This window comes from Notothenia coriiceps, unplaced genomic scaffold (assembly GCF_000735185.1).
Source record: "Notothenia coriiceps isolate Sejong01 unplaced genomic scaffold, NC01 NC01_scaffold00025352, whole genome shotgun sequence".
Taxonomy (NCBI): domain Eukaryota; kingdom Metazoa; phylum Chordata; class Actinopteri; order Perciformes; family Nototheniidae; genus Notothenia; species Notothenia coriiceps.
Window position 1 is genome coordinate 58,907 of NW_011358053.1, and position 26,085 is coordinate 84,991.

A 26,085-nucleotide genomic window follows, 5' to 3' on the forward strand; every position below is an offset into this window, starting at 1 on the left:
TGAGTTCTGCAGTTAATAATGTTACAAGATCCCCATCTAGTGGTTTAAGGTGAATGTTACAGATGTAAGACTGCAATAGCTACTTCATTCAAATCTAATCTTTGTTTGAATATAGGATAAATAAATATACTTGTATTTACTATTTCCAGGGCTCTTGCTTAAACAATTCTGCAGCTGCCTCATTGTGGTTTTAATTAGAACCGAAATTGTATAATATGCTAATATTTTGAAAATCCATAATAGATAGTGGAAACTAATTAATATATTACAAGGACAAATGAGATATATCTGTGCCAGATGTGAGAGCTAATTAATTTGTCTTCATATCCCAAAAAGGGAAGCAGCTCAAGGAGATAAATATCTTTAATTTGACTGTAATATGAAACATCAACACTGTAAGACAATTTTACAACCCTGGTCCTGGGAAACACAAGTCACTTTCATTGGTTACTTGAGTTTTATATATGATAAATGGAGAAGGAACGTAGCTTCCAACTATACTGTCCTTTTGCTATAAGTGTTATAATTGTGTTTAAGAAAAGCCTTTTCACCCAGCTATACTGTTGACATTAAATCTGGATATATTTCAGTAAAATAACCTTACATTTGACAAAATCTGGATCAGAGTACAGCTCGGATGAAAGACATTTTCCACTGTCAGATAATGTCAGCGGGCTCAGCAGCAGATGGGTCTGGACCAGAGCAGAGCTACCACAACACATGACAGACGGTGGTCTCTGGAACCAGCCTCTATGACAGCCTGGACTTACTGGTCCTATCTTGTCTTTCCTGCGAGAATCTGTCCTCTGCCACAAACAAGGGGCTAGGTTACCATGCATCTATGTCCTTTAGTGTTTTTGGTCACGATTATTAAAATGTCATAATAATAGATCATTCAGATACTAATTGTCAAAATGATTCTCAAAACTGTGCCTGTGTTGCCAAAATGCAAAGTATTTCACCATCATTCAAATCTGGACATATCATGCAACTAAACCTACTTTAGCATTACAGTTTAATATAACACAAGGATTAACCAAAGGAATAGATCGATATAAGAGATTATAGTATGTTATTATAATATCACTCAATGAACTTGCCTCCTACACTATTCTCTGCAATGTGACCACATTTTTACTCAAAATACTGCTAAAAAAACAGTTTTATAGCCTACAAAACAAACCTAATATAAAGAAAATATATTTGTATTTATTTACAGGACTGTTTACTTGCAGTGACTCAAAGCAGACTGAACTCTGTGCAGTTTACATCCGAGTGGCCCGGCGTTACTAGCCAAACACCTCACACGCCAGAAGGATGCACCGCCGGAAACAACCTACCCTGCCTCCCCTGCGCGCGGACCTTATATGATTGACTCATTGGCCAGACCAATCGCGTGCCCACTTCCCCGTTTTCCACATCCAATCATAAAGCCGGAATTCGTACACATAATTTACGGCGCACTCACGGTAGGTTGAACCGGCTGAGGTCCATAGAAATTTGACAGCTTCACAGGTGAGACAACCGTCCAGAGGCTGTTGCAGTTTACATTCCAGTTTTTCCCCTGAGCACTGTTCACTGTTAGCCTGGGGTTGTCACTCTCAAAAAACAACCATTCGAAGTCAAACCATTCCGGCAGCATGAGCAAAAAGAAAAAGGACTGGAAGACTGAAAAAGGTAAGGCATGTTTTGGGGAGAATGGGGCTATCATCATCTCTATGGCAGACAGCATGAATTCAACCATGCCATTAAATGGACAGCCACTCTTTCTGTCTTCTCCGTGTTGCCGTGACACTACTTTACTATCTAGACTATCCGGTTGACAAAACACGGTCACTGTACAGATGTTATAATGATGTGCGCCTCTGTTTAGCTGCCGTAATGCATGTTTGACATTCGCAGCAACAGTGTTCACAGTGCTTCTTGCCTGATTATTAGCTTAAACGTAAGGCTCCCGCATATTTTTGCCCCTTAGACTACTCATAACTAACATATCCTGCCTTCCACCTGTGTGATACACCAACAGTAGCTCCCTCTACTTCTCTGCTACATCATATTCCTGTAGCAGCAGACACGCCGTAGCAAAACAAAGAAACATAACGTATACAGGTTTAAGACGTGCTTAATAATTTCTTTCGAAATGAAAGTGAAAGTTGCCCATGACACATAACACTGAGACTCGCTTCTTTGACTCCAAATTATTTCAGTTTTAGAAATATGAACAGGATATACCTGTTGTTCTCAAGTAATTTATGCTAACTGAACTCTATCTATATTTATAAGATATTTTATTCTTGACACAGTGGAGCTTTTCTCATTGTAGACGTGTTCACTTGTCCCAGTAGGTTCAGCACAGGTGTTATCAGACTAATTAGGGAGAGCTCCATTTAATTTATGCCACCTTGTACACATGTTTCACTGAGCATGCATAACACAAGGGCCTTTCTACTAGCAGCCATCATTAAGATTATTCATTCCACCTGTGGTCCTACAGTACATGACAATGTATTTCAACTTTATCAAACTGTATTCCATAATATTACTCTTGCTGAAGTGAACTACTGATTCAGACAATATCCAGCCCTGGCTTCTGTTCAGAATTGTTGTAGCCTCAATTATGAACTTCAATTGTTTCTAATTATTGCTGATATTTTTGAGAAGTTAGTGATTCAAATAGTTTTGATGCCGGCTAGTTTTTCATGTGAAATACTGCAGCAGTTGAGTCGTCTCACTTTCAAACCTGTTCACTCACAAGCTTTTTTAAAATTTAATTTTTTATAAATGTATGGGAACATTTTTATCATGGTCATTTAAATTCTCTGAGCAAAGGTAATAATTAATCTTAGCTAACCATTTCCAGTTTGAGCAGGTAGCAGCATGGAATGAACATCAAAGTAAGTCAGATTTCATATTCTGAGCATACACCCCTCTAGCTCAAATTGCATTAAGAGGAGATCAAGGCTAGTCAAAATGTGAATAGGAGAAACTCTGAAATGTAAGGAATTTAATATTATTATTTTTTAACTAGTTTGTTGAGTTTGTCTGTTGGTGTGAGAAGTACTACTAAAAATGTTACATGATTGTAAATCGGGTTGGTAAAATGAACATCATTTAAAAATTGACTAAAACATACAAGGTTGCAGGATGCTGTCTATTCTGAATTTGGATAACTTTTTTAAACAAACCAAACTAAATAAGATAACATTGGATATAAATAGTAAAAAGCTTCATTAAGTGAGATGGAATTAGACACATCTAATTGTATTTGTTATCGCTATTATTTTGTGGTGGTGATGAGTGAAGGGCCATTCCATCCAGTACTCACCAAGTACAGAAAAAAAAAATATGGCACTTAGCAGTTATTCTCTGAGAAAACAATTGTGTTACTCATATTTAATAAAGCACATTTTGGGCCCAGACTGTTCTCATGGCATCCTATCCAAGCTTTGGGCTTTCTTCAACAGCTATTTGTTCAGCAGAGTGACAAAGCGCTTAACTCCAGAGAGCTTTGCTGTGTTCAACCTCAGAAGAACTGCCTCTTTATTCATCCATGTAGAATAAAAGCAACCTTGGGAATGGCAGGAGTGGGCAAGAGGGAGATAAAATACATTAGAGATAGAATGGATATCCCTAAATGCGGGAATACCTTTTAATTATAGCGTGATATACTGCAGGATGTTGCCATAAGATCCACTTAGGATCCTTATATTTTTCTTCATAACTTGGTCCGCATCGACTGCCTTAATATTTAGAGGAAGATTATAAGTCTCTGTTATTATATATGCAAATATATTAGGATTTTTCATAGAGGGGAGGGTTTAGGAGGCATGAACTAAGGATGATACTTTTTTTTTCAGAACAGGCCATTGTTGTTCTGAGAAACATTAGGAAGCTGCTACTTATGTTGGAATTTATTTCAAATCAAAACGGGATAACAAGAATGACTCAAACTTGTTACACAGCAGCTGAGCTAACTAGAGATGGCTTAAAAGTTAGAATTGAGAACATATTTCTTTATATCGAGTTAATTTTTTCAAAACTGTTCCGCTCAGCAGTAGTTCATCTTAAAACCAAACAAACTCATGCAACCACAACACTTAATGACTTAATATTGTAAAAACAGTTAGCATCTCAATATGTATCACTATTGTATTTTGAAATATATTTTATTCCTGTTTAACATAAACAAATATACTAGCATGAATGTAGGTTATTCCAGTAATCCAATATAAAACTAAACTATACAGTATATTCACTAAACATACTTCCATATAGAAACCTAGCAGTGCAAGCTAACCATGTTATCTGCATTTGGCATTTTTCATTTTCTGTCTTTACACCTGGGAAATATAATGTCTTTATGTCTGATCCATCCCTTGTTATATATATATACTTGTGCAGATATGGCCAAACATCCAGCATTCATTGGGAGGAAGATATGATCATGTTCATGTGGTAGTTGTAACTGTTATACCCCCAAGAACAAAAACAATTGTCATGTTGATGTAAAAGAGACACTATTCTGGTTTGGGCTGTAAACGACTCCTGAGTAGAAGAGAAATATGTCTGGATTCTACTTCACCTGAAGCATTTCATAAGGGTCATTCATGAATGAACATACAGTGGGGCAAAAAAGTATTTAGTCAGCCACCAATTGTGCAAGTTCTCCCACTTAAAAAGATGAGAGGCCTGTAATTTTCATCCTAGGTATACCTCAACTATGAGAGACAAGATGAGAAAAAAAAATCCAGAAAATGACTGTCTGATTTTTAAAGACTTTATTTGCAAATTATGGTGGAAAATAAGTATTTGGTCAATAACAAAAGTTCATCTCAATACTTTGTTATATACCCTTTGTTGGCAATGACAGAGGTCAAACGTTTTCTGTAAGTCTTCACAAGGTTTTCACACACTGTTGCTGGTATTTTGGCCCATTCCTCCATGCAGATCTCCTCTAGAGCAGTGATGTTTTGGGGCTGTCGCTGGGCAACACGGACTTTCAACTCCCTCCAAAGATTTTCTATGGGATTGAGATCTGGAGACTGGCTAGGCCACTCCAGGACCTTGAAATGCTTCTTACGAAGCCACTCCTTCGTTGCCCGGGCGGTGTGTTTGGGATCATTGTCATGCTGAAAGACCCAGCCACGTTTCATCTTCAATGCCCTTGCTGATGGAAGGAGGTTGTCACTCAAAATCTCACGATACATGGCCCCATTCATTCTTTCCTTTACACGGATCAGTCGTCCTGGTCCCTTTGCAGAAAAACAGCCCCAAAGCATGATGTTTCCCCCCCCATGTTTCACAGTAGGTATGGTGTTCTTTGGATGCAACTCAGCATTCTTTCTCCTCCAAACACGTCTAGTTGAGTTTTTACCAAAAAGTTCTATTTTGGTTTCATCTGACCATATGACATTCTCCCAATCCTCTTCTGGATCATCTAAATGCTCTCTAGCAAACTTCAGACGGGCCTGGACATGTACTGGCTTAAGCAGGGGGACACGTCTGGCACAGCAGGATTTGAGTCCCTGGCGGCGTAGTGTGTTACTGATGGTAGCCTTTGTTACTTTGGTCCCAGCTCTCTGCAGGTCACTGACTAGGTCCCCCCGTGTGGTTCTGGGACTTTTGCTAACCGTTCTTGTGATCATGTTGACCCCACGGGGTGAGATCTTGCGTGGAGCCCCAGATCGAGGGAGATTATCAGTGGTCTTGTATGTCTTCCATTTTCTAATAATTGCTCCCACAGTTGATTTCTTCACACCAAGCTGCTTACCTATTGCAGATTCAGTCTTCCCAGCCTGGTGCAGGTCTACAATTTTGTTTCTGGTGTCCTTTGACAGCTCTTTGGTCTTGGCCATAGTGGAGTTTGGAGTGTGACTGTTTGAGGTTGTGGACAGGTGTCTTTTATACTGATAACGAGTTCAACCAGGTGCCATTAATACAGTTAACAAGTGGAGGACAGAGGAGGCTCTTAAAGAAGAAGTTACAGGTCTGTGAGAGCCAGAAATCTTGTTTGTTTGTAGGTGACCAAATACTTATTTTCAAATAAATTCTTTAAAAATCAGACAATGCGATTTTCTGGATTTTGTCTCTCATAGTTGAGGTATACCTAGGATGAAAATTACAGGCCTCTCTCATCTTTTTAAGTGGGAGAACTTGCACAATTGGTGGCTGACTAAATACTTTTTTGCCCCACTGTAGATGGTTAGAGTTGTGTGTCACAATTAGGAGTTTTGGTGGTGGTTGACAGTTCTATTAAAATGTTTGAATTGTTGGTAGTTCTGACAAAGTCAATGTATCAATATACTGTAGATCCATCCGTTATGGACAAAGTTTGAAAGTCTCACTCTTAGGTTTGTTAGCGAACGATAGTTTATTATCTAAGTCACATACAACTTAATGCAGGTGCAGAGCAGTACAATTTTCACACAGTTTAGAATTGGAACAAGCTTAGTAACAGGGTTACATAGTGCAGTGGTTCTCATATGAGGTTACCCTTGAGATGCAAGGGTACTGTATGCACAGTTTTACTATAACAAACACGCTGTTTCAATATTTAACACAACCACATCCAAAAAAGAATTAGAACTAATGAGTTGAATCAACAGGTGGCGCTGATTTGAACGAGAGCATGCATTGTTTGGGTCTCCATGGCTGAGAACCACTGATGTAGTAAGTTAGCTAGACTGTCATCAAACCAGAATATTTGTTTTCAGAACTCTCCGACGGCAAGCAGCAACACTACTGAAGTGCGTTTGAGCCACACTCAAATGACTAACTATCTCCAGGGGTCCTCTTCCATTGCTCATTGTGAACTTGGACTAAGAGAGTTGAAAGGGAATGGTATGAATGGGATCACATTATTAGATATCACTTCATTAGAGGTCACATTTTTCATTGAGGCATTTCAGAGAGCCAGGAAGGTGTGGAGCTGGAGCAGTGAGACTCAATCGGTGCAGGAGCAGAAACTGTCCTGTTGGTGGTGGTCAGTTAAAGTCAAGGACTAATGCTGGAAAACTTTGGTAGGACATAAAAAGACACAGAAGCTTGCAGTTAATTTGTTACCGTTTCTGAAAATACATTTCATTTGTTAATAGCTGTCGGTGCAAGTACCAAGTCTATTTCCCTCCATCTCTTTAATTCTTCATTTGGTCCAGCTTTTTTCTCTCTTGAATATATTGTTTCTTTCATCCACAGAGAGACTGCTCCGTCTAGATCGAGAGGAGAGACGCAAGGAGTATCGTCGTCAAGATTTTATATCTTTGGACAAGATCCCAGCCTGGAGGGAGGAAACTAGACGTAAGAAGGACTGCTTGTTGTTGCTGAGCTGGGTGTTGCTGATAAAACGCATTATGGCTCTGTTGACACAGCCAAGCAGAAACCAATGAGTATTCAATCATTCTGGTGGCTGGGTTCGCTGTTTAAATAAAAAAGTATTTTGCCCATTATTGCGCATTTATCCATACTTGTATTGTGTATATTATATTATATATATATATATACTTATATTTATATAGAAAGCACAACAATACATTTTTCCCCTATATGCAAATGTTGGTAATGTCTTCCTAACATTTGAATTAGGCTATAGTCTATTTGATCAGACATTCAGTATAAACAATCAAATTATCATTTTCTTACCTTTTATGAACGTTAACTTTGCTTGACAGACAAAATGAACTACACTAAGCAGTGCACCATTTTACACATGATTTCTCAGTAAGTAAAGCCATCTCAAAAAGAAAAAGACCTAGATGCCACCAAGATTTATGTATTGGAACAAAAGGTTTCACATCAATGTAAACCCTTTGGATAAAATGTGGATGCTGGGGGAAATTTGATTTGTAAATGTGTGATAAACTATGCAAAAACCACAGAGAATCGATAAATAAAACCGAGAGAAACACTCTTCTTAATTAAAGATCTGGCAATGTTAGTTGTCAACCAACAATAACAGAGCTTAAGAACATCCACAAACCAATAAATGCTCAAGTTGTTGTTCCAGTGTGTAGAGAAAAGTAAGTTTCATAGGATTTACAGAATGTTCTTGAATACTCGTTCTAAAAAATAGCTAGAGATGCTACAAAGTTACTTTAGTAGTAGCTACTGTAACTCAATAACAGCCATTAGCATTATGGCTTGTTCTATAACTGTTTTACAGGTTTAATCTTGAAAACAACAAGCACACCTGATTCTGAAGTTTCAGAAAACAGGGTTCCTGTTTTTTTGTTTAAGTAGCAGCATGCTTTGATATTCAGCAGCAATATATATTTTTAAATCATATCTGCCTTTTTTAAATAACATGTTTCAATTTAGACATAGTCATCAGTTGATGTGCAGTGAAGTTGATGCTACTTTGTTTAGGAGTACTTGGTGATATTCACACAACTGCTGTGGTGTGTTTTCTAAATGAAACCAGGTATAATAATGTTTGATGGCAGTCTGGGAGGATCTTAGCTGATTTATTTTCCCTGAGAAGCAGTATGAAACAGAATTGCTGATTCACAGCTCCTTGGTTATTAACATTTCTTGGCTCGACTCTGAAAGGAGGTTACTCTACAACATAGTCCTGTCCAAACTTTCCAGGCTTTTAATCCTTATCGTTGACTATTTCATATAAATGATCAAACACTGCATCACATCATTAAAAAGTGTACTATATGAAATAAGGAATAGGACAAAGGTGACTACAAATATTCATGTTTTGATTGAAAATCCATGGTGCTCCAATGATATTACAGTACGTACATTAATGTCCGCTCTTATTGTATTTAAATGAATTTATTTTATAAATGAAATGGGAATAATGGATGCATTGTGTCTTTTATGTCTTCATCAACACCTGCCTGTTTAACTTATGATTTTGTCTTTTTTAAAAGCCATTAATGAAACTACTCCCTATTACTTTACTAGGAAGAAATCATGTTAATGTGCTTACATTAATGCAATAAGTTAAAGTTATCTTTTTTTTTATTTTAGCCAATGACAAAGAGGAGGTGAAGGAGCTGACAGATGGAGGAGGCCCAATAAATAAAGTATCTCTCTACAAAGGAGATATTACCGTCTTGGAGGTGGATGCCATAGTCAATGCTGGTAAGGATCTGCCCTTTGACCTTTGGGAGCTGCTGGATGGTGTTTGCTGCTTGAAGGCAGCTCTGCTTTTAAATTGTCCTTGGCTGCCCTCTACTGTTGAGTCTCACAAAGTGATTTTCCTGAGGCAATGCACAAGTGATGAGTGTTATTGAGGCAAATGTTAAACCGGACATCTACTCCTGATGATTTGACTTCCTTTTGGTTGAAATCAAGTGACTAACATTTTCTTAGTCAACATTATTTTTTCAGCTCTTTCCTATACCCTGTCCCAGTGAGACACAAGGTTAATGTCTCAATTGATGTTGGTTTAGTAGTTATACTCATGACATTTGTCATGAGTATGTCATGTGTGTGCTGTAATGATTAGAGGTCACATATCCAATGCTGCTGTTATAGAATCATTGGGGTGAGAAGGAAAGCCTTTGATTTGTGCTGCTGTTATGTAATTTTCTGCAGTCTGCTCACAACCTACACACAGTCGGAGGAGGACAGGTGCTAAAAGATTACTTTACCTGTTGCTACTGCAGCTGATGCTGAGGGGCCATTTTTCAGCTATAGACTTAATAGCCCCACATCAAAGCTGTATAGAAGCAGTATATGAAACATGGTCCTCTTTGGCATTCTGCAGTCCTAAATCAAAGCTTTTCCTTCCTCATGCAGTATTTGTAAACACTCACATAAACCCTTTACAGTGACAGTCTACTAAGCAGGGTGCATCTCGGGTGAAATTAATACACTGTAATTTATGCAAGATTAATAGCTGTGAAAAACAGACTGCTCTGTTGGATAAAGCTAATGAATTTAATACATTATGTAAATCCCCATTCTAATGAGATAAGGTGACATGACATTCTGAATAGTTGTCAGCATCATGTAACAGACAACTAATCTGTTTAGTGCACAGACACCTGACATACCTAAAATGTCATGGCAATTGTTTAACATCTTGACCTATGCAAATGCAGCATTCTGAGCTTATATTATATATTCACAAAGTTTGTATTTTGTTGACTTTTATGATAACAGCTACTTGTGTGAATTGCCATTGTTCGCAAAGTGATGCTCTCAATGTACTTTCATGTGAATTAGGTGCCAGAGTGCAGGCTTGTGCCTTCTCTAAAGCCTGGATTGATATGTTACTCATGCTAAGAGTCACTGAGACCAGAACATTGTGTTACTGGTATTACTGTTTATTCTTAACTAATCAAGGTTAGGGCAGTGGATATGGTGAACAGTGTTAGTGAAAATGGTAAAATAGCGCATATTGGAATGGAAATGAGGTTTCAGAGAGTGCATTGTTGTTTTAAGTTTCAAAGCGTTGAATACTATTGTAGCAAAGTCAGGCAGATTTCTTCAGCAGTTAATGCTGCCAGGCGTCCAGGCTCTGATTGAGCTTCATTTGGCCAGGGGGTAATACATTCTGTTAGCAGGCTGTCAGAGGGCCTGAAAGGTTCAAGGAATTGCTGAAGCCTTTTATCATTTCCAGAAGGTCTCAGCCGTCGGCCCCTGTTTCTCTTTCTGAACTGCCGGACCAGTTGTCTTTGTACAGGTGGTTGGACAGATAAGAACATAGTGGTAGGCTTTGCTGCCCAGTTTTGTTCACCATCTATAACCGCTCTGCTCAGCAACAGTAGTATGTTGTGAATATAAATAGATTGTTCCAGACCATGTTGTTTTGTCATTGTAACAATAGACAATGATTTTACAGTGTGGCATTAAAATACAAACTCTTAGTTGAATAGGTTGGACAAGCTCTGGCAATAGTGGCTCTTGTCCAAATGTTTGTGACTAACACAGTTCTGAGCTGCATGCGAGCAAACATTGCGGATGCTGGGCCACAGAGTTTGATAAGATCTTTGGATGGTTTGTTCAACTTCTTGCCTTTCATCTATTCATGCCCTTCCAATCTCTAGCCTGCAGTACTTCCATTTACCCATGCTGCTTTTCCATTTAGGGTTGGCAGGAGGACCGCTTTCAATCCAGTGTGGGACTTTCTAAGCAATGAGAAAGTATTAACCTAAAAGTAAATTAGCTCTCAGAGAATCTTTTTCTCACATTTTTAAATACTGGATACTATTATGCAAATAGTTGAATGTCAAAGTTGCTGTCTGAGAAGGAATAAATACATCTTATCTAATTACAACTTATTAAGGCTACTTATTTGTCCCTTCTGTGATTCTATTGAATCAGTGGACATGTATTTAGGTACAGGAGCAGGATGTCCATATAATCCTTTTCTGGTCTTCCCATTGTAAAGTTAGGACTCTTTGTCCCTGAATTTAGGCAATTCAGAATAAGAATATTAATTGATACTGTTGTGTGAGATGAAAATATTGAAAGTTCTGATTATGTTATATTGCACAAGCCATCTTGTAAGATGGAAGCTAAACTAATGAGTTCCTATCTAAGACTGCATTCACATGATTGCAAAGCTGCAGTGTTTTACTAGCTTGCAGCAGACATGTTGTCTTTAATTATTCACCTAACATTTTAAATGTACTTTATAACCCAAAGGAGCAACATTTGTGCAAACGGCTTTTGTCATGACAGCAGCAATATGTTTGCAATGAAGAAAAGGTCTGCAATTTGAGGCGACTCATGCCAGCTTGGTGCGGCTGTTATGGTAGCCGCCTATAGCTTTTAAAGGGTGTTGAATAGCTTTATGCCCATCATTAAAGTTTAATTATTAGGCTCATTGAGTTTTTTATTCTTTCTTAATTCTGTTTGGCTGGATGTTGGACAGAATGTATTCTTTCATTTCAAACCTTTATTTATACAGATTAATCCCATTGAGATCATTGATCTCTTTTTCAAGGGAGACCTGCTCAAGTAGTTCCACATGAAACATAAAAACATAAATAGAACAACAAAAGGACATCATACAGCATCATTTACATAATTATCCACATAAACGGGTACCAATAGCTTCCGATTGAGTAGCATCCAACCGAGCTTTAAAAACATTTAGTGGCACCAGATTGCTCAGTTTCCATTTAATTTGCAGACTATTCCAAGACAGAGGAGCTGCACATCTAAAAGCTGTCTTCCCTAAGACAGTCCTAGCAGTTGGTACATTTAATAAAACCACAGCATGCGATCTCAGGCAGTAGCCACTTACAATTTTCCGTGAGATCAGGGAGCAGATATAAGATGGAAGTTTCCCTAACATGGCTTTGTATATAAAAATGTACCAGTGACTGAGCCTCCGTACAGTTAGTGAAAGCAAACCATCCCTTGCATACAGGGTATAGTGATGTGTTAATGCTTTACAGTTTGTCACAAATCTTAGTGCACTGTGATACGCAGCATCTAACTTGACCAGGCAATTGGCAGGTGCATTCATATACATCAAATCACCATAGTCCAGCACAGGTAAAAAGGTCACAGTGACTAGTCTTTTCCTGTCCTCAAGCGAGAAACAGGACTTGTTCCTGTAGAAGAAACCTAGCCTAACCCTCAGCTTTTTAAGCAGGTTATTGACATGAAGTTTAAAAGTGAGACAATCATCAAGCCAGATACCAAGGTATTTGTAACAGGTAACCACTTCAAGTTTTATTCCTGCTCTGGTGTCTTTTTAGCTTTAGAAAAGACATTTAAAAGAATCTTTAGTTCAGAGAGCTGAGTCTGAATAATGTTAAAAACAGCGTGTAATTTAACACCAGCCTCCTTAATGGAGGGACCTGCACAGTACATCACGGTGTCATCCGCATAAAAATGTAAAGTAGCTTCATCGACATTTTCACCTAAACTGTTGATGTAGATGGAGAATAAAAGTGGACCTAAAACAGAACCTTGGGGAACACCATTTGCAATGTTCAACTACTCAGGAGACAGCCCATCAAAATGAACACATTGGGACCTTTCAGAGAGGTAGTTCACAAACCACCCTACTGCATGGCTGGACATGCCTATACTGGCTAGCCTCTGCTTTAAAATGCGATGATCGACCATTACCTAACCATTACCTGGGGAGAGCCTGGAGAGTGCAGGACAGGAGGGGCTGTGGTCACGATTGGCAAAGTACATGGGTTGAGGGCAGGGGGGGATGGCTCGACTCGGCCCTCTTTTCATAGTGAGTCTGCATTTCTCTGCCACCACACTGCATACAGTGTTGGTAGCCTCCTAATAATGTTTTCAAAAAGTGATCTCATTTCTATTTATCAAGCACACTGTCAAGCTTTCATCTTTGAAGTGCTGACTGTTTTTTTTTTCTAGATATTGATTCCCCGAGTATGCAAAAGTTTCTGTACAGACATAATGCAATTTTTGTTTTTATATAATATGTATAATTCTATAATGTTTGGCATGCAAGTGAAACCACTGTCTTGTTCAGTATTTTTCACACATTTCAGAGAATGTCCCTGATCCTCTTGTAGCCCAACTTGTTGGCATATCTTTTTTGGAAATGTACTGGACAATGATCAGTGGAAGAAAGAGACTACAGTATCACACTTAATCAAGAATTGTTTAATAGAAAACCGCAGGGCTCACTGAAAGTTCAAAGTATGCTGAAATTGGAAGTTAAATTTAAAGCCCGTCATTACTATTGCTTTTACATGGCAAACACAAGATCATCCACTCCATTTTTCTCCTCATCTTTGTGCATGGAGTTCATCTGAGTGTCACCATCCCTCCCAGATAAGAATGAGTTTGTAAAGATAGCAGCACGGCGTGGAGATGAGTTTTCCTATCATGATGACTGTGGTAATTATGCACAGGGGGTTGCCTCCTAATCCATTACCCGCTGCAAACCTTTCCCATCTTTCTGTATTAGATCATTTTTTAAAGCAGCCAATTTAGTGTGCAAAGGGAATCTGGTTATGAACACTATAAAGAACCTGGAGGGGTTGAGATGACTGCGAGAGAGGCAATTGGTATGCAGTTGTACGGAGCTGCTCTACTGCAGTCATCACAGGTTTGATGAGAGCATTGACCCTCGGAGGGCGGAATACAGTGATCCAGTGGAGATTGACTTTTATGCGTTTTTTGCAGTCCATTCAAACATTGTTTGCCTGTGGGGCTGCTCGGCACACAGGCAGCACTGTTTACCTTCTTGGTCAATCATGCATACAAATAAAGTACAATACAGAAGGCTATGTGCCCTGGCCCTGATACTGAATAGAACACAGTGTACATCTATGGTGAGAGCAAGGTAACATATAGAGGGGCAACTCTTTTGTTGTTGTTGTGTGGTTAATATTGGTCATCGTAAAATGTTAAATAAGATCTTGACTTCTTGATCTTGAATCTATTTGCCACTTGATAGACTCTAGCTTTCTTCAGTGTTGTGCCAGGTACAAGTAAAGATGACAAAATTGCCTTCCAAATCGTTTTGATTTAATCTAAATTGCGCTTGAACTTCTTTCCCCAGTGTTAAATTATCTGTGCAAATGAAAGCAGAACAAGACATGGATGTGTTTTTGGAATATTTCAGGCAACATTGTATTGAGAACAATAAAAAAAAATGATTGAATCATCCATCATTATCTCTGTGTTATGAAAAACAGCAGCTATATGCAAGAACATGTATTGTAGCATGAATATATTATCAGCAAAGTACCAGATTCTTATTGAAGGAAGAAAAGTCTTTCTTACTTTATTTTAAGGGTGAGGGAAGTTTGCGGTAGTTGCGCTTCATCCTTCCTTCTTATTGGAAACCTCAGGAGTTGGTGCAGAGCAGCACCAGTGCAGGATAATGGCGTGTAATGTCCAGAAAATATCATATGCTTCTCTGAGACATAAGCCTTAATGGAGAGCACTACCTTATTTATTAGGGAATGACTCGGAGTGCTCTGGTAATATTTTAGCCCGCATAGCACGAATAAAAAGTAGATGTGACATTTTTATTTTCATGCCGAGTTCTTGGTCTATAGACAGACTCTGAAAATATAGACTTTTCAATTTTCACTCTTCCTAACTTTAGAGTTATTTTTAAATATCTAGATGTAATGTATAACAACATATTATTCTCTTTTATATTTTGCAAACGTCAAATCAGTGCTGAATTTGATTTGCAGTCCAAGTTTTCTTTTGGATGTCAAAAATGTCGTTGGGGAAGCTACGACATTACTGTCATGGAATAGATTGTCTTAACAAAACCCCCATACGGATCAAGACCAGACTGCAGCATGACACGCCGAAGAATGATGACAATCGCAATTCACTTTCTGCTTTTCCATTCGCCTAAGTGATTGATAAAGCCCATGACTTTTGGTTTTGCTACTTACTGTTTGGGGATCTTGTCAGCATACTCTCTTCATTAGATTTTCTGTCAGGCCAGGATTTGCTGCACACTCTCAGCCCCTGGAGAGTCTGGCTCGTCGGGTCTATCCGTCTCTCTGCAGACTCACACCCTGTGCCATAACCTCCCTGAGTGATGCAGCCATGCCTCCAGCAATATGACTGCAATTCAGGCTCTCTCTGTTCTCTCTTTCACTCTGGTGCTGGTTGCATATACACAGCAGTGCCGATTGACACTACATGCACACACAGTTTATTAGAAGCCGTGGCAGAGGACTGCTAACTTCTTGAGCAAACTTGTGATTGTTGCACTGTCACACAAAATAATGGAAATCAATGCCCCCGGCTTAGAGGACTTGCTGCTCTGTTGAACAGTGAAATGACTCCGGTGAGTGGGTTGCATTGGGTCTTGCACTAAAAGGTCCAGTTAATCGTATCAGCTCTGAGAGAGATACAGCAAAAGGCCAGTGTTTCCCTGCCATCAGGGTGTGACAAACCAGCTGGCGAGCCTCTCATCCTTCCGATTTCAGCTAATTTACTCCCTCTCCACTGTGCAGATAGTGGACAGCCTTGCAGTGTGTTTGGTCAATGTCAAAATTGTTTACCTAAACTCTGTGGCAGACCAGGTGCCTACATGGCCAGATAGAAATAATTCTTCACGAGGTGTCGCTAATGGAAAGTAATTATTGAAATCTGTGCTGTCAGTGTGTATCCGGCTGGCACTTAGAGAAATGTCTCCCTTTGCTTGAACTGCTAATGGTCTATGACCATATTGAGTGTTTGGGAGAATGAGCCTCCCCGTCTTTCCCAGTTACACAGTTTTTGAACAAACCCACACCAACTTTTTGCCTTCTAACACATACCCTAACACTTGAGAACACCACACCCACACGAAGGGATGTTTGAAACTAACTTTGTATCTCTGGAGAGTGAGACGGTTGCCGGTGCTCATGAAGAGCCCTTGTCATTCAGGTCCGGTCTTCATCAACCCAATAGACAGAGAATTTAAGTCATCGTTGTCAAGGTCAGGAAGTCTCTGTTTGGATACCTGTTTCTCTTTCATAGCCCCTTCCCTTGCCTTTGTTTCACCAGCCCCTCCCTGTCCTGAAACAAACATTTCAAAACACCCAGCCTTATGCTGCACACACGCCAGCTCTCATCCATCAGGCCTGTGAGTAGCTGAGAGGATATTGAAACAGGAAAGAACCTCTCACCGCCTTCTGGTTCTCTTTGCTGTTTTACACAAGTTGAGGATCTTCAATAAAGGACATTTTGGAAATTGGAATTGAAAATAAGATGTTACAACACATTTGAGCATCATTTTAAATAGTGAGGAATATTTACCTTATTTTCGTATATTTTTATTGTGGGCTTACATTTTGACAAACCCTGTGTGTGGGTGGTAAGGACATAATCATTTCAGATAAAATGAATACAAGGTTTGCTTTACAGTATAAAGCAGGTAAATATTTTAAACGAAAGCACAGCAAGCTGACCACGAGATGCAAGGGCCCAGTGATCCTAAAGCTAATATATCTGCTGACCTGTAGGGGGCACTGTGGCTCTACCTTAGTGTCTCTAGCTCTGAGAGCAGAGTGAGTTTGAGGAGTGAGATGACTGTGCTGGTGCTGCATTACAGATGGATGAATCCAGTCTTTCTCCTTCCTGTTCACATGTTTCTTTAGAACAGTTTGAGGTGAAAACTGGAAATTCTAAGGCATCAACATCTGCTTCTCCAATAACACAGAAACATCCTCAATATTGTGCCGGTTTTGGTAATTCAAACACATTTAGAAACAAAATAAAAAGAGAGATGCTGATGTTAGAGCTCAGTCAAGGTTTCAAAGGTTTCAACGGTATTTTAGCATAGAAGAAGTTGGAGCGTGTCTGTGAACTTTTGTGGCCTTGTAGGAGATGTGGAGATGAAGTATGTGTGAACTGGTGTAGTTTTAATGCACAAAGGAAGGAGTGAGTTATTTTATTCTGTGGAAAAATGTGGGGAGATGCTGGGTGAGACTAGCTCTTTACTTGCAGAGTAAAGTGCAGGAGAAAGGAGAGGGTTGGAGAAATCAACCCCTGACTGCTGACTGTTTCTCTGCACAATCCCCAGGCAGTGTGCCCTGCGCTTCGTCAGCAGGCGATTCACTGGTCTTCACAAAACCCCTCTTTGAACATTAGTTTATTCTCCCTACTTCTGTTTGCCATGTTTACCTCAGTTCCCTCATGTTAGTGTAAGTTAATACTCCTGCAAATTCTGTCAACGGGAAAAAAACAAATGCAAGCCATGTAAACAGCGAGCACCGAAAAGTGTGCACCTTTGCAAAAATACTGATTAGCTACTTGGTTTCAGGCCAGCGTTGTGGCAAGGTTTTCCATAATGGCTTACTATGTATAGTATATAGATAATGGTGCAGATAATAAGCAACATAATGTCACAAGTGAGAGAAGAAATATGAAACACATTTTGTGAGGGTGTTTACTTTCTTTTCCATTTGATAATTGAAACATATCTGAAGAGAGGTGGTTAACCTAACTGCATGCTATCCATAATATTGCTGTGTTGTAGCAGAAATAAAATAATGCAATGCAGCGTTACTTTGACTAAGTGTATGTTGAAATTCCATTTAAAACATCAGAGCTTAATGTAGATATGAAATTGTGTCCCCCCCTCTATTTCTCTGTTTGCTAAACAGAGAAATCACTCTATATGAGAGCGCCTGGAAGCAACTTGAGTGAAAGACTGTGATGTTTGCTGAGTAGCTTTAAATGAAAATGCAATTCCTATAACCCAGGGCAGTTCATTCAATATTTGTGAGCATGTACAAGTTTCTCTCAAAGCTGAACAACCAGGGGCCATGTTCTTCAAAGTAGCTCTCAACTGGCCATTTTCAATGGCTGTTGTTTTTTTCTCCTAGCTTAAAACTTTAAAGCAATTCCAAACATTTATTCCTAAATCCTTTTTGTGGTAAAGTTTTTAATCCTATTCTGTTTCTTTAAAAATAATAATAATAATACGTTTTGCAGATCAGTGTTAATATCTATCTTTTTGTGTCTCAGGTTATTTATTGAAGACAGTCCTAGATATTTTTCTGCCTTTTCAAAGAAATGGTGTGGAGCAATTCTAAGCATGATCTTAATAAACCGTGACCTCATCATACTGTAGGTGTCTGCTGCTGGATGTTGGACAGCCATCAGCTATCTGTTCAAATGTGAAGGCCATTTAACACCATTGAATCTTTTGAGACTGTTTACACCAAAGTCTTGTTTAATAGCAGCAGTAACTGCGCCAAACCAGAAAACACATTTATTATTCTCTTTTGCAAAGCCTGTAGTAAACATGGTTAAAAGCAGCCTTTCCTATATTCAAACAAATGAGGTAAAAATCCAAACATACATTTCAAAACTTGCAAGCAAGCAATGTTAAAAGAAAATGTTTTGGGAGATAGTCGGCTAGTTGATGACAAAATGCTCTAAACTGCAATGGCCCTGACCTTAAAGAACACTGCTGAATGCTCACCACCATTAAGACGAGTTACAGAAGTATAAGAATAATTGTAAGTTCTCTGCGTCACAGCGATGTGTATTGTCTTCACCATTACTCTGAAACACGCTGTTGTATTTGACCATGGGAGGGAACTGGTTTTATGTTGTATGTGATTAACTGACCTCAGTGACCTGTGGTGATTTTATATAAATCTTTTTCCAATCGAACATGCGCTATCTTTTGTACAGTATTAATGGGAACACCCTTTCATAACATAGACTAAACTCCAGCCGTCAGCAGCAGCTCTCAGTGGCTACGTGGCTGAGTAAGTGTTGCCCTCGTGAATGGTAATGGAGCCCTGACTGGACGTCCTGATGAAATGGATTTCCCTTTTGTTGACACAAGTGATTGTGTGGTTACTGTAGGGCTTAGGGAATGTGGACTCATTATAGACAAAGACCTGCGTTCAGCGGAATGGTAATAGAAACGAGGCTAGGTTCACCTGGCTATGACGAACGGTGAGCTTTATGCACAAAGTCTAGGAGATATAAGTCTATTAGGCATGATGGAGTTATTATTTTGAGAGGTCTTGGAGCTTACACGTCAGTGTTTGATGTAACAACCCTGCAAACAAGGAGCACTAATGAACTCCATCAGTTTTACAAAAGCAGAACCCATTTGGGCTCATTAATGACAAAATTAACATTTTTATTGCAGACATTGTGGAAGGTACCTTTTTTATAGTGAAATATTTTATTTCTTCAGTTGATGATTTAAGACGGTTATTAGGTTTACAAGGCCTTGCATGATGAGAATATTCAGTCAGATGCTTGACATTTAATGTGTAACACACGCCCCATACGAACAAAGCTATTTGATGTTATAAGTTTAATACAATGTTACTTCCATCAAAGGGTTGTGCATGCTACTGCTTTATTTTTGATAAGAATCAGAAGAGAACACTTATGCCTTGAGTGACAGTGAGTGAAGAGATGTTTAATGCACCAGGGTTCACAGGGTGGCTTATATAGAGTAGTTCTAGACAAGCTGATGATTTGCTGTGATGTACAGGGGGAGAGCAGTGAGACCTGTCTTGTAGTACGACCTCAAACAAACTGCATTTGTTTAACCTCGCTCAGCTGTGGAGCTATAATGGGATGATGGCTTCTGCCATTAGCATGATGAAATGGACAAATAAGTGACTTTAGAGAAGTAAGGGGCTGCAATTTAGTTGGCCTTTGATGCTCCAGTCAGCTATTGATACAATTTAATCATTTTAATAGAATATTCCCCTCCAAGCACAAACAAAGTAGATTAAGGTTCCCAATATATAACGCCAAGACTTTGCTGTCTTTGTGTCGGAACAGAATTGATAATGGTGTGGGTGGCCCTGGGGTTTCTGTCTGCTGTTTGAAGACACGTGTAAGAAACGCCCACTACACATAACCAAAGCTACATTCCCATTCAATTACACTTATCTGGATTTGATTCAATTTATTCAACCGGGGTTTAGATCTTGGATCTCTTTTATCAGGGAGGCCTTACCAGGACAAAAAGAGCACATTATATATCACAATGAATTATGGAGAGAATGGTAGATGGAGTGAAATAATGAAAGTTAGATAGGAGGAAGGTGGATAGAATAGCATGGAAAAACATAAAATGTGAAACATATTTATACAATAATTTTATTTAAAAAAAACATGACCAAACAACCATGCGATACATACATTATCTTCCGAGTAAAGAAATCTGAGCTAAAAACAAAATCTAGGTTACCGCATTATTGTGTTGTACTTCAGCATGATGGTGTAACTAATTATATCTCAAGTGGCTGAAACTCAGGATGTTGTAAGTATTCGGCTCTTAAGCAGCTTCCACGCCGCTCTTTCTTTGGTATGAGGATGAAGGATTGCGTCCTTCATCCTCATACCAAAGAAAGAGCGGTGTGGAAACTGCTTATTAGCAGGTAACGATTGATTTGTAAGAACGCAATCTGCTGTGGATGAAATGGCATGAGGAACAGTAGAATATGGGAGACAATTTAGCTCTGTCATTTTAGTTTTTTTTGTCAAGGGTTGTGCCACTTAGACAAACGTGAAGACAAGGTGACACTGAGACACTGTATTTTTAGGTGTGCTTTTAGAAGCTGCCAGGTCTCGGGAAAGAATAGGAGGGATGAGAGATTGGAGGAAGTTATGACAGGCAGGAGACTCAAAGGAGGTTGTTGTGTACTCTCAACAGATTTCATTTCCCTGGATAATCTGGCACCACATGGCCATCCTCCAGCCTCCACAGTCCCCCAGGCGCTGTTGATGAAACACATCACATTACAGTTGATATAGGTGCGTTTATCATGCCGTCATGGGTGTCTTGATGAGTGGTGACGAACCGAACAGGGTAGCTCTGTACTGAACGTCTAAAGGCTTTGAAAACATAGTAAACACAATTACTGTTTGAATCAGCCCTTAAACATAGTACTGCTCACAATGATCCCACAAGAACACAAGATTGAAGCATGTCTCCCTTGAAAAAGAGATCGATGCTCTCAATGAGACCACCTGGTTAAATAAAGGTTTGAAATGAAATATATATTATATTTATTTTCTATTATTTTATTTTCAACCCACTGTCAAACGTTTTTACTGTTGGCATTTTAAGACGTAGCCAATCTTCTCATCTTTCCTACTGCACTTGCACACTTTGTCACACATTTTCTTCCCCTCCCAAACTAATGGAGGAGCCCAGTTATGAATGATGGACTCGCACCATAAATCCATTCACTCATGGCTAAACAGCTTTGTTGTCAAGCCTAAAAACAAAATGACAAAGCAGTATTCATATTTTAGAATGAAAGGTCATGATATAGGCCATTGCGTGCCTCTTTAGTGAAACATTTATGTGGGAGCTCTGCTGTAATGAGCCTCCTTGTTTTTCTCTGCTGTCTTACAGTTTGGCTGTATTGTTTGGGTCTGTTATTGACAACTATCGCTCCAGGGAGTTGCAGGGTTGAGAAGCTGACAAATGGGACCCTGCATAAGAAGATAATAAAACATTACATTCAATGTCTTAACTGTTTCAATTAACGCGTCTTTTGAATACAAGTCTTCAGTGTGAGTTTAACTAATTCTGGATAGGTGCATGAAATACAGTTATTGCAAATGTTTCACATTTTATAGCTGTAGGTTAGGGCATAGGCATTTTTTGTATGCAATATTTAAAACTGATTGTATACTCCATTCATCTCACACAATTTTGTGTCCATGTGCTTGTGAATTGGAACTTGCAAATAAAACATCCTACCTGTCTAATGTTTGAAATAAAACTCAGCATCTGATGAAAGGCATTACAGATAGTTAGAGCAAGTCAATATGTAATGGTGGGTATATGTTTACTTCCCTTTTAGCTGGAATATTGCAAAAATACTAACTCTGAAACCTTCCCTCCTCTTTGTCACATACTGAGGTTCTCACCAACACAAATGTCCATACAGTATTAGTGTGCGTTTGTTGTTTATGAAGTCATAGAGACATTGGTAATCTTTGACTGTAGGTTACTGAAGTAACAGTCATCAAATTCAAAGTTCCCCTTTTTGTTTCTAACTTTAGGCTCCAATTTACAAATCTGGATACACAAAAAAGTCTAATATCCAGGGCTGCAACTAACATTTGTTTTCATTATTGATTAATATGCCAGTTACTCTTCTAATCGATAAAGTAGTAGGCTCATCATTGCAGAGCTATTCATAATTTAGTGAAAGGTATTTCTTATATTATCTTTGTGTTTAATATCCAACATAGGTTTTGTTGGGGACACTTCTGTAGCAATGGAGAGTCAGGACTCAAAGAGACACGAGGAGAGCTGGAGCTTTGATGGCAAACACTGATGGTTTATTTGGAGTTAAGGCCGGAGAATTGACAAAACAGTTGGTGTGTCACGAGTTGACACAGCGGTTGCCAAACCAATTCTAAAGAACTCTTTCTGTAGCTCGAGGTTTTAACTAGTTCGGAGTGTAATAATCAACATTCTTCATCAGTGAGACTAAACAAATATGGACCCTGAATCTAACTAGAGCTCTCGTCCATAGAAAAGAATGTGCGCCAGGGAACCTACGTCCCTGAACAGTAAACTACCTCATGGCGGCGTGTGCTCGGTCATAAGCTGGCAACAACAATGCGCCCAAGCTGCCCCTCCTAAAGAGAGATAGAAGCTATACCCAAGGCTGTAGACCTATGCCGTGGGAAAGGTGACGGTGAGAGGAGAAAATTATGAACTGTGTCAAAGGTTGAATACCTAAGCAAATTATTTGCTAACAGTTTTAAAGAAGAATAATTCAATATTTGATTTCAATGCAGATTGTAGGGCTTGGACAGTAACGTGCCATTTTGTCATTTGAATATTACAGGTTAGCACGAGTATGTTAACAGAGTAAAGGCCTGAAAACAGATGCATAGTGATTTCCATAAAAAATACAACTCTATTAACTTTGGGCCAATTAATGGTGCCCGTGCTGCTGGAATTAATGAAGAGACATGTCCGCGCAGGCCGGCAGGATGAAAGGAGGCAGAAGGTCAGATAGTATTTGTATTGATGATCTTGTCCTGCGTGATGCTTCGTCCATTTTTAAGCAGAATGTGTTGAAAGGGGAATTTAAAATCAAGCTAAATTTGACTGCAGAAGGACAAAGTCAGGTCAAATGTCTGTAACACAAAAAGGTAATTGTAGGTTAATGTTTGATTAATCTTGTTTTTCTAAATGGCCCTGCCACAACCAGCCCATGCTTTCTAGGCTGCATTCAGAACTGATTTCTTTATAAAAAAATAAAAATAATCAACTCATGTGAAACCTTGTAAGCTAAAATGCCGACTCATCTTAACTTCTAAACAGACGTGACCTGGTGGGGATACAAAAAATTGACCCTATAGTGGCCAATCGACACCGGTCAGATTTGAGTCAAGTTAAGACCGACATTAATAAAGTCAACTTTCTCTTTGTGAAAAGTCAGTGCCGTTAACATTCAAAATGAGAAGAAACTTTAGAATTGGGGATGCTGTCATTAAAGGGCAGTGAAGCGCAGGGTGACATTGTTTTGGAAAAAATACTGTAATTCTTGCTGTTAGCCATAATAAGCACATTTTAATTCAACTTTTTTTATTCTAACTGTTACTCTTTTGGAACAGACTTTCTCTCCTGAAGATGCAAGTTATAAACAAACAAATAAACTATGTCCAACAGAGAGGGGGCGAGATTATGTTTACCCGTCGTAAGACAATTTGGCACCCCCAAAATGAAGAATTTCTTTGGTTGTTTTGCCAGACCCATGCAAGTTGGCATCAAATCCTCAATCATTTGTTTAGCGGAGTTTTCTCAAGCTGTGCACACACACACACCCAGTGCCACTTTGTACTAGCGACCAGGGAGATCTTGTGTTTGTCCCAAAAATCTATGTGTGTGTGTATGTTTCAGGTTTAGAAGAGTAAAGAAGCCAACTCAAGCAGCATGTTATGAGGAGTGCGTTGCCTCCCTCAGAGCTTCATTATGGGAAACTAGGTTTAGGCTTTCACTCTAAACACCAGCTGGCGTCTCAATCAAAACCGTCTGCTGTGGTATGTCAACATATTTAGATGTTTACACTTTCTTTTTTTAAGACAGTTTATTTCCAGTTTTGTGGCTAAGACAAGAAATGACTGGTATAAGATTATGACATGTAATGAGCTTCCCAGCCTGTGAATAACAGCTTTTTTTTAAGCACTTGAGAGATGATAGTTTTGTATACATTAGATTATTAAGATCTCCAGCAATCGGTTTTTAAGTAGCCAATGTAAACACAACAGAGACAATGATGACTCGCTTTTATTTCTCTGAACAACTTTGGCTAATAAGTAACTATTGCATTTCCTCAAAAGTCCTGACAGCAATGAGAACACAAGTAATAGTACTGATGTTATTAGCGGGATCTGCTCAAATACTTCTTCATTGTAAAGGCAATTATCTTGTACATCATTGAATGCAAGTACTCGTACAATCCCATTTCAGTTGATAATCATTATTTATTCATGTTTTTTTCACACAGACCTCTGTTTATGCTTGTCACAACATTAGCCTGTTTATCATGACGTAAGCAGTAGGATAAATATGTATCTGCTGTTGATTCTTATGAGAACAGTGATGATGCTGTTGGGTTTGATCCTACTTATAGTGAAGGCTCCCAAAATGATCCTTTGGAACTGTTATAGTTGCTATAGAACTTTAATATTCCAAATTAAAAACATTCCAAACTTTACTGAAATGTATGAATTTAGCTATTGGTTTGTGCATTTCCCTTGTTGTGTTTCTTTTGATAGAACAGAGATGTTGTTGTGAGTAGCCTCGATGAAATTCAAATCTGTGCTTGTCAAAGCCTGGTGCTTGTCGGAGGCATGTTCTTCTTTCATAGTGTTTTGAGGGGGGGCGAAGTAGCATTTGCACACCCTGTTTATCAGACCCATCAGAACATGTGCTGGTTCCTGCAACCAGAGTATTGATGGAGGGGTCTTTGAAACCTGTGGGCTTTGAGATTAATCATCATAAAAGACAACAGGCCTGTGCTTCATGGTGCATGGGAGAGTGCATTTGTTAGCTCCATGTTTTCTTCAGTCCCTTTCCCCTCCCCCACCAAAGCATTTACTAAAACAGCTTTGTGGTTCGAACGTTATGCTTAAACTCAAAACAAAGAATTAAGTTGGCCCCTCCCAACAACAGGCACAGAGGCCAATAAGTGCACATACCCACACAATGTTTTGCATGTAAGCAAAAACCCTATGGGTCAAGTCTGGTCTTCATTAGGGAAATGCACTCAATTGCAATTAGTGGGAAACATATTATTCCATGCACTTACCCTTTGATTGCATTGTTATTGCACAGACGCAAGATAGATGGCTGTATGTTTGACGCGGTGTACTTTTTCAATTAGCCACAGACCCAGAAAACTTTACTATGTGTCCCACGGGCATTGTGTGTGAAGCAGGCAACCTGAATAAAGACAAAGTTAGGGTTAAATTCATTAACAATTAGCCTAACCAAGAGCGCATTGGATGTTAAAATGAAGATTGGATAGTACAAATGGAGGTTTTTGTGGTTTCGCTTGTTTTTTCCCGTTTACCAACTAGTTTAATAACCAGCCTGCAGGCTTGTATAATGGAATATACATGCTGCAGCGTGGTGGTAAGTCTGACTTTTTAAAAATATTTAACATAATTATTTAACCTCCTTTCCGGACAGCAGAAAGCATC

At 39.0% G+C, this 26,085-nt stretch overlaps 1 protein-coding gene across 1 annotated transcript; it reads left to right on the forward strand.

Annotated features, from left to right (window-relative positions):
• The first annotated feature begins 1,464 nt into the window (after window positions 1–1,464).
• On the forward strand, window positions 1,465–21,915 carry LOC104956090 (O-acetyl-ADP-ribose deacetylase MACROD2-like). Its single transcript, XM_010783534.1, has 4 exons — window positions 1,465–1,677; window positions 7,195–7,296; window positions 8,977–9,090; window positions 21,767–21,915. The coding sequence occupies exons 1-4, from the start codon at window positions 1,641–1,643 to the stop codon at window positions 21,898–21,900; spliced, it is 387 nt and encodes a 128-aa protein (XP_010781836.1). The 5' UTR covers window positions 1,465–1,640; the 3' UTR covers window positions 21,901–21,915.
• The last annotated feature ends 4,170 nt before the right edge of the window (window positions 21,916–26,085 follow it).